The sequence below is a fragment of the Caloenas nicobarica genome, chromosome 1 (genome assembly GCF_036013445.1).
Source record: "Caloenas nicobarica isolate bCalNic1 chromosome 1, bCalNic1.hap1, whole genome shotgun sequence".
NCBI lineage: Eukaryota > Metazoa > Chordata > Aves > Columbiformes > Columbidae > Caloenas > Caloenas nicobarica.
The window spans coordinates 131,226,322-131,238,464 of NC_088245.1; the positions used below are offsets into that span (position 1 = coordinate 131,226,322).

Consider the following 12,143-nt stretch of genomic DNA (forward strand, 5'->3'; position numbering starts at 1 on the left):
GTCCCTGAGGATGTTAAGAGATTGCACAAAAAGTCTTGATAGAACAAACATTTGGAGATCCACTCAAGAGGCTGGGAGATATTATTAGCCCCTCTTTTACTGGCAGGCCTGCAGCAATTAATTATTACCAGAAGTATTATCAGGTGGTTGTCACTGCTTTCCCTGGATCCGCTTTACATAGTCCAGATTGGCTGTAAGCAACATGTTCTCTAACTGGTCTGATACCTCAAAGCTCTGGAAGCAGTTAATTCATGTCTCTGTGGAGGATCTCAATAGTGGTGGAAAAGCCATCATCTAGAATATACGCCAAGAATCTAGAATCATCTAGAATATATGCCAACAGAAATTTGAGTCCTATTTGAGTCCACCTAAGAATGCAGCTTGCCTGTATTCTCACATCTTCTCAGTGATGTCCTCCAGCTGATGTGCTCCACCTCCATGTCTCACCAGGTGGTAGATTCTAGGTCGAGGGCAGAGAAAGGGACAGGTAAGACGAGGGTATATGGGGACCTAGGAAAGGCATGTTGTACATGATGGCTCCATGATACACGTGCTACACCTTGCCTACAAGCTCTGGGCCCCTTCCCAGTGCACCTCTTCAGAAATAGCACCTGTGCTGTCACAAAAACTTGGAATTTCTAACCAGGACACTGTTGTAAAGGTCTGCATTTCTAGGAACAGCCTGGCCAAGTTTTAAGTGAAATCATTCTGATGCATGAAATCACGTATCTAAAAGAGGATTCTTCTTTTCCTAGCCGTGTTTGTTTTGCTGCTGCAGTACCATAGCACCTATTCTTGACATGTGTGCGTTCATCTCCTTTGCTTTACATGTTCTTTGTAAGTTTAGTCCAGTTTTTGTTATTAACCATGCTGTTATTAAAGGGAAAATCATGGAGGTCAGCTGGTACACGTAAGAAATATTTCTGGATAAGGGATGCAGATTCAAGTGAAAATAAAGATTATACTAGAAAAAGAGTGCTTTGTCAACAAAGTTTACACTGACTCTATGGGTAAAATCAATGACATAAAAATGACCTTCATGTTAGTTTAGCTCCATCTGTTTAACTGTTGTAAAAATACTATTAAAAATCATATTCACAATAGGTATTACTGCACCACTGCAACTTTCCTGCATTTGCTTTGCTGTAGTTTTGTGTTTTGCAGAAAAAGTTCAAGAAATGAGGGAAGAGAAAGGCAAGGTTTATGCACAGTGTAATAGGCACAAGGTGCTTTCTCCTGTCTCACTCAGCATCCCTGGGTCTCCGCTGGTGCTGCTCAGAGCATGAATGAGAAAACACCGCCCGCTAGTGGTTTAGGCTGCCGGAGCCCGAGAGGCGGCTGGGCAGCGCCTGCTGCTCCCTTTGGCTGCTTTGCTGATGCTACTCCAGCAACTGCAATGGGACAAGGTGGGTGGCTCTTCCTGTTCCTCCTGCCCTCAGATAGAATCATACAATGTCCTGAGTTGGAAGGAGCCCACAAGGATCATCGAGTCCAACTCCTGTCCCTGCACAGGACAACCCCACAGTTCACACCTGTGTCTGAGGGTGTTGTCCAGTCTCTTCTTGAACACTATTAGGCTTGGGGCTGTGACACCTCCCTGGGGAGCCTGTTCCTGTGCTCCATCACCCTCTGGGTGAAGAACCTTTTTCTGATGTCCAACCTAAACCCACCTGGCACATTTTCCTGCTGTTCCCTCAGGTTCTGTCCTTGATTGCCAGAGAGATCAGCACCTCCCCATCCTCCTCCTCCCTTGTGAAGAAGCTGTAGATCATGATGAAGTCTCCCCTCAGTCTCCTCCAGGCTGAACAAACCCAGAGACTTTAGCTGCTCCTCATATGGCTTCCTCTCTAAAATCAACAGCTCTGTAAAAGGTCAGGGCTGAACTGAGAGAGAAAAGAGGCTCTTACTGGAAGTGCCGCAGGTTGCTCACACCCTATTTTTCATGTTTAGTGTCGATGTCCAGATGCAACACTCTAAATAAGCTACGGCATTTAATCTTACTGCAGTATGAGTACAAACCGATCGAAGTGTGGTTATGGTGAGCAAACACCTCTAAACATGCAGCATGTTCAGAGCCATCACTGAAGCCAAAGAACAAAGCAGTGATCCTCCGAAAGCTTCCCCGAGGACAGCCCTACTGGCAGGGCAGTGTGGAGATACCTCTGGGAGCCCGGGGTGAGCTGACACCAGCATGGGAAGCAGCACAGCACCACTGTGCTTCATCCTGCCCTAGATAGTTAGCCCCACTCCAGAGGAGATCATTAGCTCAAGTGGAAAGCTTTGCTGACACAGCCAGCCTGCTCCCAGGCCTGAGCTGGTATCTCCCCAGCTCAGCTCTGCATTGGGTGGTGTAGAGAACCCGGGATGTCCAGGCTAAGTTTTCCGGTTTAGTGACGAGATATATATATATTTTTCAAACTTAAAATATTTCTCTGAGATTTCTCTAGGTCTTTGGCTCTACAGTTTTGTGTAGGGCTGAAGACCTCAGAAAGCTTCCTTCTCTTCCCTGATTGCTATCCTGCTTATGAGGTAAGATCATCCTTAACAGATGTTTGTTTACCTCTTCATAAAAACCTCCTGTGATTCTACAGCCTCCCCAAGCAGTGTGTTGCAGTGCTTTGCTATTATTGCCATTGCAAAGTGTTTTTCTAATGTTTAGCTATATCATTTTTATTGCAAATTAAGCTGATTATTTCTTCTTCTACTTCTGGTGAACGTAGAGGACAACTGCCTACTTTCTCCACCCATTATAACAAATGTTTATGCGCTGGAAGACTGTTATCATGCCTCCCCTCCTGTTGTTCTTTTCCTAGAGAAAACAAACTCACTTATTTTATCCGTTCCTTATAAATCATGTTTTTTCACATTTCTTATCATTTTGCTGTCCTTTTTTGGACTCTCCCCAATTTTTCTGCATCTCCTGTAAAATGTAGTGCCTGGAATTGGACACACTGTTCCTGCTGAGAGCTCAGCAGTATCAAGTAAATGCACAAAATAATTGCTTCCTTTGCCTTATACACAAAACTCCCCTTAAAGCATCTCAGAATGTGATATATCTTTTTTCTGTGGGAACCTCACTTAACAGGCTCCTATTCAGTCCCACCTCAGCTCTTTGCTGTACTGCTGCCAAAACAGTTACGATGTGGTTTGGACCAGCACATTCGGTGTCTGTGCAGTCACCTTTCCAGAACTGTGTCTTGGTGCGGTCACCTCTGCAGAGGGTGGCCCAGCTCTCCAGAGTCTCACGTTCCTCTCCAATTCACATCACCCCAGCCTCCCTGCCTTCAGGAGGGACTGACGCCTGCCCCAGCCCAGCTGTCATCCTTTTGGTTTTGTCCTCTAGTCTGTTGTCCAAAACATGCAAGGAAATACTGAGCAGTCCTGGAGGCAGAACTTCAGGGACATGATCCTCCCAGCTGGAAAAAGCGAAGCTCTGATAATTACCCTTGATTATGGTACTTCAACCTGTGTAGCCTCTGCGTGGTGACTTTGCTTGCTGCTCTGGGATCTTGTGATCTAGACATTTTCTAAATGCTCACTGAAGTCAAGGTATTTTATATCTACCATTTCCTCTGCATCTATGAGACCTGTTAGTTGAAGAAGGAAATTAGCCTGGTTTGACAGGATTTGTTCTTCAAAATTCCCTGCTGGTTGCTTCTTATCACCTTATTGTCCTTTAGCTATTTATAAATTGATTGTTTCATAATTGATTCCAGTATCTCTCTAGGTATCACAGTCATGCTGACTGGCCTGTAATTCCCTAGGTCCTCTTACAACAGTAATTTTCAGAGAACAACTGCATTTAAGTTAAATAGATACTGAAAGGCATTCCACTTTTGCCCTGCTTATCTTTATTCATTGTCTAGTTTTGTTCCATCCCTTAAATTAAAAACACGTTTCCCATAAGTATTTATCCTCCACTTGAGCCTCAGCACAATCCAACCCTGCTTTCACATTTTCTCCTGTCTTCTTGCCCAAACCTTTCTGTTACTTGCATACTTCCCCAATTTCCCTCCTTCTTGTTGCTTTATATCTTTCTCCTTCTCTTTTCTTTATGGTTTGTTTGCAGTTCCCTAGCAAAATGTATTCCCGGGAAATTTATAACCTGCAGTGCCCAAAGGGCTCTGAAGAGTGTCCTGGAAAAATCTGAGAGCTCTGCCCCTAAAATGTGGACAGTGACGTTTACTGGTCTTGTAGGGACATGGTAAGTTCTGCCTAAAGATTCACCCAGGGCAAGCTACATTTAAATGATTTCTGAGACCAGTAGGTGGCAGAGAGAAGATGAAATCTGGAGACGCTCGCCCTAATGATCAGACTGATAGACTGCTTTGGCTCTAGGGTGGACAAAGAGACGTGTTACTAGAAAGCAGGTGTCGGCTAAGCTGGGTAGCATCTAGCAAACCAGAGTGTTGGGTAAAGCTCCCAGCTTCTTGCCGGGTGGCTGAATATAGCTAGTGCTCAGCTTCAGCCATGAGCGAAAGGTTTGTGTGTTCAGCAGAAGAACAGGAAGCATGTGCCACTTTCTAGCTAAGCAGATCAGGAGAAGATAACTTTGTTTGAGGGAGAGGTATCATTATCCGGGGTTGTGCGCTATATAATTGCACAATCTGCTATCATGCATGAACAGAGCTGTTCAATAGCATGGCCCTGCCCTGTCCTGACATCATGTCTGTGTTGGAAATCCATTTGGAATGAAAAATCCCACATTCCCCAAGTGACCTCGTAGTCTCTGAGCAAAGGGCTGAGTTGCAGTGGAGACTTTACAGTCTCAGTGCCAGAAACAGGAGTTCAGCCACCAGTCTCAAAGCAGCTAAAGGATGAGAAGTCAGCAATGAAGCAAACTTCTTTCCAAAGAAAATAACATTTTAAAAGTGCAGGAGATGTCTATGGTTCTTTGAAGGTAAGAAAAGGCCTAAGGACAAGAAAAAGGCACTGTGAGTAACAGTGTTAGCTGCTACTATTTCTATTACTGTTTTTTTGGAGGTGGAAGTACTCAGCACTTCTACAGATTGCCCAATGGGAGTGTAAATGATGGATCAGGTACACAGGTTGGAAGTGTTGAGCATTATCAGTCTGGCACTGTCAGTGTTGCAGTTCCTTTGCAGATTCAGTGAATGTTGCATGCTGCGCGCGAGGTCCAGTCTTCTAGACCTTTGGTATTGTGGTCTCTACTCCTTTCTTTCACAGCCATTGCTTTCATGTTACAAAGGTAGCTCTGACTTCCAGCATTACCCTGGTGCCTGAAAGAATCCAGTCCCCTTCTTGTTCTCCTGCCCTCTCCACTTAAGTCCTCATCTCAAACAACTGCTTCCCTGTGTAGCCCCTGTACAAGAGGAATTCCTTGCTGCCATCTTTGTCTTCATTTAGGCCATTTTCTGTATTCATGCAGGGGAGGAAGGCCCCAGTGAGCTGGAGAATCTGGCTGAGAGCTTAGTGGTGCTCTTCCAAAAGGCATCCAGCTGAAGGGACTGCCTGAAAAGAGGTTGTAGCGTGGAGGGTGTTGGTCTCTTCTCCCAAGTAGCAAGTGATAGGACAAGAGGAAATGGCCTCAGGTTACACCAGGGGAGGTTTAGATTGGATATTAGGAAAAAATTCTTCACAGAAAGGGTTGTCAGGCATTGGAACAGGCTGCCCAGGGAAGTAGTGGAGTCACCATCCCTGGAGGTGTTTAAAAGGCATTTAGACGAGGTTCTTAGGGACATGGTTAGGTGACAGTGTTAGGTTATGGTTGGACTCAATCATCCTGAGGGTCTCTTCCAACCAAAATGATTCTATGATTCTATGATTTTCCCCAAACCAGAAATGTCAGCAAACTCAGTGTGCCCCATGTTAAAGGTTCTGCACCCCAGTGATAGCAAAGAAAGTCATCCTGATCATTCAGATGAAGGTAATATATACCAAATGATCAGCGACTTGAATATAATTTCAGCATCAGATGCATCTTGCAAGTTGTTATGCAACTTGCCACACAGTGTTTGCAAGTGGCAGACAGAAGGTTAATGGGAAATGTCTCTCACAGTAGCTGGATGTAATTTAGAGATGGACTACAGCCATGTAGTTACATACCAGCTTTGGGTTTTGGCTTGTTTTATTAGAGAGACAGAAAGGGATATGCACATTCAACCAGAGCTGAGTTTTCCAAAAAGACGGTTTCAGTCTGAAAAGGCAGTTTAACATCTGAACCATCTGGACTCTGTGATGCAGCAGCTTGCAGGCAATCTTTAAAGGTGTTAGCTGCTCATGGTATCATTTAGTCCTCCCTCTCCTACAGCTTCCCAGAGACGGATGAGGGTAGCAGTGGTGACCAGTCACTCATTTAATAATCCTAGTTTATCTCAGTAGCATACAGCAAAACAAAGCAACAATGGTATTCCTTACTCTTCCTTACTCTATTTATTCCTCTTGTTGATCAAACTGTGCCTGTTCTTATTTACTTCATGTTCTTGGGATTTGTGTCTTCTCTGTTTGTCCTCTCTCCAGGAAGACTATTTCCATGCTTTATGTAGCACAGGCTGAAAAATGTCACGTATGGACTTCTACTACTTCTCTATTAAGAGATTGATTTATTAAGGTGTTCAGAATATGACATTTATTCCAACTGCATGCATAGAGATGGATTTTTCTTTTGTGTCTCCAAACTGGTCCCGCTTGCAAAATGTGATCATTTTCCATCTCTCACTTATCCTTTAGCTCTTTTAAAATCCAGTTTGAAAAACATCATCTCTGCCTTCAGTTGTGCTTTGGACTTCGGGGCTACGCAACTCAGTGTAAAAGCTGTTTGGGAAGAAAACTGCTGAAATGAGGCTCTCAACTTACATGGGCACAAATGCCCAGAAACACTGAAACCATTGGTTTGAAGATGCAAAACTTTGTGGCACTCATATGATAATATCTCATTCAAATGACAGCTCTTCTGGAAACAGAGCATCTGCTGGTGCCATTCTGGGGAATTAAATTCAATGTTCAGTCTGCATAAAGAGCTACTTGCAGCTACTTGCTGCTTCATCACTTTATGAGGCTGGTATGAGTATTGTTGCTTAGCAGATCTTCCTTCCGGTAATCCTCTTTTTTTTCAGAGCTGAGTACCAAGGGCACACTCTGAGCAATTCACACAAAAAGACTACAAAAATAGCACCTCAGAATAAAGTTATATCCTTTGGCTTATAATGAAAACTCATAGGGCAGTTAGTTGTATTTGTGGATGCATTGCTGAGCCTGTGATTTTTCTCTTCTGCAGGGTCTCCAGCATTTTTGCAGATGGCTGGGGGTAGGAAATTGTGCCTGGGGTAACATTCCCGTTTGCTGGGCTGCTGGAATTTGGCTACGGTCCTTAACAAAACAGTTTGTTTTAGACATTTTTGATGCATGTGCATTTGCAAGATGCATTTGGAAGAAAAACTAAGCAGAACTAAGACACTGAAATGCAAGACTGTAAAATTGTTATTTTTCAGTGTTGATTAATATTGACTGATGATCTAGTTTTCCTATGCTTGCCACTTCTTCCTGATAAAAGATGTTAAAGAGCAGTCCAAACTATCTGACAATGCCAACGACAGGCCCAGTACCTCAGTGAATGCCTGTGCTGGAAATAAGAAACACAACTTGGCTGCTGGGTATAGGGTAACAAATTAATTCAATTAATTCTGCCACCATCAGAGATGTTGGCACTCCCTTTTCACCTGTCACACCACAACACCTAGAGACTAGCGAGTGGGGATACACACAGAGCTGTGCTGAAACGTGTCAGAATTGCAGAGATGCTTTGGTCCCTGCTTAACTGTGCAAACTCCCATTTATGCATGTATTAGGTTTTCACTGCCTGTCGCCTGTTCCTCTCCCCGCTCTGCTCTTTCATGTTCAGTGGATTCTCCTCTCTGTGTCTCTGCCTCTCTTTCTCTATTTTTTTCTCCCTATTGTTCCCCACGTCACTAACTGTCACTCACTTCATAAAGCCGTCTGGCTCGGAGCTTAAATATTGCAGGGCAACTAAAACCCACCATCAGAGCCAATTCAGTCATATCTGCTCAGTCGTGCGACAAGATTGGGACTTTTAGGGTAGGGAAGAAGAGAGACAAAAGTTCACTCTTCCCTGCAGAGTGCCAAGAGAGGAGGGGGACACATTTCTTCGGTGGAACCTTTCACAGCGGCAAGTTGCTTACTCAATGTCCTTAACCTGTACGATCTTTTTACTGGTAGTATGCACAGGTTGCAATGTCTCGAAGGTGCAGGGCGGGGGTTTGCAACAAGCCCATGTGAGTTAAGAACATGGGTCTGTTGACTCTGAGTGGGCTTAGGTGGTCTCCTGCTCTTTTCGTCACGACAGGCAGTTTAAGGGAAAGGTGACTGCCTAAATTCACCGCTTGCACCGACTGCTTTTGAGACTTGAGGGGCTGACTGCTTAGAGGTCTAATCCTAGACATTTGAACTGGTTGTACCACTTACCTTCAGTCCACCCGAAATTGTTCCTTGCAGTTGAACCGGTTGAGCAACCTCGAACCACTTCACTAGCAGAAAAGAAAGAGGATGGGCATGGCAGATTTTTGAAAAACGTGACTAGTTCGGAAGTGATCTCAGGAAGAGTTTAGCCAAATGTAGCAAGCTGCAAGCATGACATTTGAAGGAGTTAGACAGGAAACATTTTTCCTTCTCTTGTACAGTGGGTTTTCCGTTATGATAAGGTTTATCACATCTAGAATGTTGCTCTTGCTTGCTGCAGTGGAAATGTTCAAATGGTAGCTGTGGTTATCAGTGTGACTCACAAAGAAAGAAAGGGATGGATGTAACTGCTATGTCTGGGGGGACAATGAAGTTTACATTGTATGTAGTCGTATTTTTTACAGAGTTGCACATGATTAGGAGCTGTTGGGTGTACTTTGCTCTGTGAATTTGCAGAAAGAGAATGTTTAAATCAGTTTAGATAATGTATGTAAACAGCATAATCTTCTGCTAGACTTGTTAATGTAAGCGCTGACATTAACGCACTCTTTTACACAACTTTAATGACTGGGAAAGTAGCAATTTTCTTCAGTGATTAAATTATATGTTTCCCGCTTACGCATGCAAGGTGTTTGTGCAAGCTGAAGGACTGTGTTCTCTTCTTCATTTCCTAACATGGGTGTCTGGGCTTAAAATTTTACAAGGTTTCAAGGCAAGGAAAATGAATCCGTCTTGTTCTAGAAAAATGATGTCAGAAGGATTTTTTTCAGTTGAAAATCTGTGAAATTCCCCAGAGCCATAGAACTCTCAATATTTTGTGTGTTTGTCTATGTGTGAATATGTGTACACAGTAGTTGAAACAGACCGGTGTGTGTTGGCGTGTTGTAACATATGGCATTACAAACATATCCCAGTGGTATGTGAAGGAGGAGGGAAGTTTAGATACTCAGATTTCCATGCTATTCACTGCACCTTTTTTTTCCCAGCACTGGTCTATTTGTGTTTCCATTTAGGAAACTATAGATGTAGGTAGTATCTAAGAGATGAACTTTCTAGATCCCTGTGAACAGCTATTTTATGAATAATGTTCCCTGTTTCACTTACCACGGTCCATAAGTCAGTCTTTCTGGATCACTCTAATATTCTGCATTCCTCAGAGACTTCAGACTGCTGTGATGTGTTAAATCAGCCCATCCCAAACAAGTTTCCTCTTTATTTCCCTCATTCATAGATTTTTTCATTGCCTAAAATTATAGAGTGGGAAGTTTAGGATATGCAGGATGAAGTCCTGGCCTAGGAATAATTTCTTGTCATGCAAAAATAATGACAGATGTAATGTTTGACTTGGATTACTTGAAAATGGACTACTTTCTTAGCTTTCCAATAGGATATCTGATAGCGCCAGATAGCAGTACTGACATTTTAGGGAGAGAACATAGCATTTTAGGTCCGAGTTATAGACTTTTGTGTTTTTTCTCCAGGTTAGTTCTAATGTCAGTGTGGCAACTGTCTTCAGAAGAGGATACAAAGAATAGCTCCACTAACACTAAATAATTATATTGTATATAATGCACACTATATAGCAAAACTAGTATATATGGTAGTTATTAAGCTTATACAGTATTACTAACATAGTAATGGTGTTTTAATTGCTATTCTTACCTAACAGAGTGATTTCTAAAGTAGAATTAATACGTGCAACCTAGAGAGATCTCAGGTTTGTGTAGGTGCACAACGGACACTAATTTGGGATCTTTTTGACCCATGTGTGGTTCTGGTGCAGAAGAGCTTGAGTGCTTGAAAGCTTCACTTTCTTTTCTATCTACTGGAGCTGTATGCTGATAAATCTGTTCTACTGTGCTGCTGGTGAAGTGCTTGTACGTGTACAAAATCTAAGCAGGTTCATGCAATGGAGCCTACAAGGCACCACAGAGGAGTCTTACATGGAAAGGAGTTAAATATATAATACTCCCCAGCTGAAAAGTAATTGTCCATTTAGAGCCAGGGAAGAAAGAATTTAGCAAGCAGTTTGCTCTGGCTTCCCAGCCTTTCTTCTGCTCATAAACCATTGTGATCAGGCAAATAAGCAAGCAAGCAACCTTCTTTCTGTTCTCAAAGCATGTCAGGGAAATACTTACTAGTTGAAATCAACAACAGGCATCAGTGGGAAAACCTGAAATCTTTTAAATTTAGCATAATTTGTGGTCATTCTCTTTCTCTTTTCTTTCCTTAGACAGTAAGAAATGGGTGACTGGAGTTTCTTGGGGAACATTTTAGAGCAGGTGAACGAGCAGTCCACTGTCATCGGGAGAGTTTGGCTCACGGTGCTCTTCATTTTCCGCATCCTGATCCTGGGAACAGCTGCCGAGCTCGTGTGGGGAGATGAACAGTCAGACTTTGTGTGCAACACCCAGCAACCTGGTTGCGAGAACGTCTGCTATGATGAAGCCTTCCCCATCTCCCACATCCGGCTCTGGGTCCTGCAGATCATTTTTGTGTCCACACCTTCGCTAATGTACTTTGGGCATGCGGTGCACCATGTCCGCATGGAGGAGAAGAGGAAAGAGAGGGAGGAAGCTGAGAGGCGTCAGCAAGCTGAGGTGGATGAAGAGAAGCTGCCCCTGGCTCCAAATCAAAACAAAGGCAACAACCCTGATGGGGTCAAGAAGTTTCGTCTGGAGGGTACCCTCCTGAGAACCTACATCTTCCACATCATTTTCAAAACCCTCTTTGAGGTGGGATTCATAGTAGGTCAGTACTTCCTGTACGGCTTCCGAATTCTCCCCCTTTACCGCTGCGGGCGGTGGCCCTGTCCCAATCTTGTGGATTGTTTTGTCTCCAGGCCCACGGAGAAGACCATCTTCATTATGTTCATGCTGGTGGTGGCTTCTGTGTCCCTCTTCCTCAACCTGGTGGAGATCACTTACTTGATTGTGAAAAGGATCCGGAGGGCTCTGAGAAGATCAGTGGAGGAACAGCTGGGGGAGGTCCCTGAGAAGCCCCTCCCTGCCATCACGGTCCCTTCCATCCCCAAGGCCAAAGGCTACAAGCTGCTGGAAGAAGAGAAGCCAGTGCCCCACTATTTCCCTCTCACAGAAGTAGGGGTTGAGCCCAGTCCCCTTCCATCAGCCTTCAATGAGTTTGAGGAGAAGATTGGGATGGGACCATTGGAAGACCTCTCCAGGGCATTCGATGAGAGGTTACCATCGTATGCACAAGCAAGGGAACCAGAAGAGGAGAAGGTAAGAGCAGAGGAGGAGGAGGAACTAGAAGAGGAGCAGCTGGGACCTCAAGAAGAGCCAGGGGTGAAGAAAGCAGCGGAGGAGGTGGTGAGCGATGAAGTGGAAGGGCCTTCAGCACCTGCTGAACTGGCCACTGATATGAGGCCCCTCAGCAGGCTAAGTAAAGCCAGCAGCCGGGCCAGGTCAGACGATTTGACTGTATGAAGGTGCAGAATATGGGGAGCACATGAAAAGGAAAAGGTTGAAGAGAAAAGGAGAGTTAGAGAAAGAATCAAAAGTTATTTTTAAGCAAAGTGCTAAAACGGCCATTTGAATATTATTTCCTCTTGAGATTCTCAACTGGAAAGGTACTATCATGGTAACTGTGCCTTATTTGCCCTGTATGTCTGTTTGAAAAGGAACATTTTCCCTGTTTCCACATGCCACCTCACTCTTTACAGTAACAGCTACACTGTACACATAACT

The 12,143-nt window shown here is 44.0% G+C and overlaps 1 protein-coding gene across 1 annotated transcript; it reads left to right on the forward strand.

The window, feature by feature from the left end:
- The first annotated feature begins 10,679 nt into the window (after window positions 1–10,679).
- On the forward strand, window positions 10,680–11,882 carry GJA8 (gap junction protein alpha 8). The gene has a single exon (XM_065634368.1). It carries the CDS (start codon window positions 10,680–10,682, stop codon window positions 11,880–11,882), a length of 1,203 nt encoding a protein of 400 aa, XP_065490440.1.
- Window positions 11,883–12,143: the final 261 nt, after the last annotated feature.

What these genes read in the sequence shown, in the direction of transcription:
- GJA8 (XM_065634368.1), top strand. Translation starts at nt 10,680, where the DNA reads ATGGGTGACTGGAGTTTCTTGGGGAACATTTTAGAGCAGGTGAACGAG.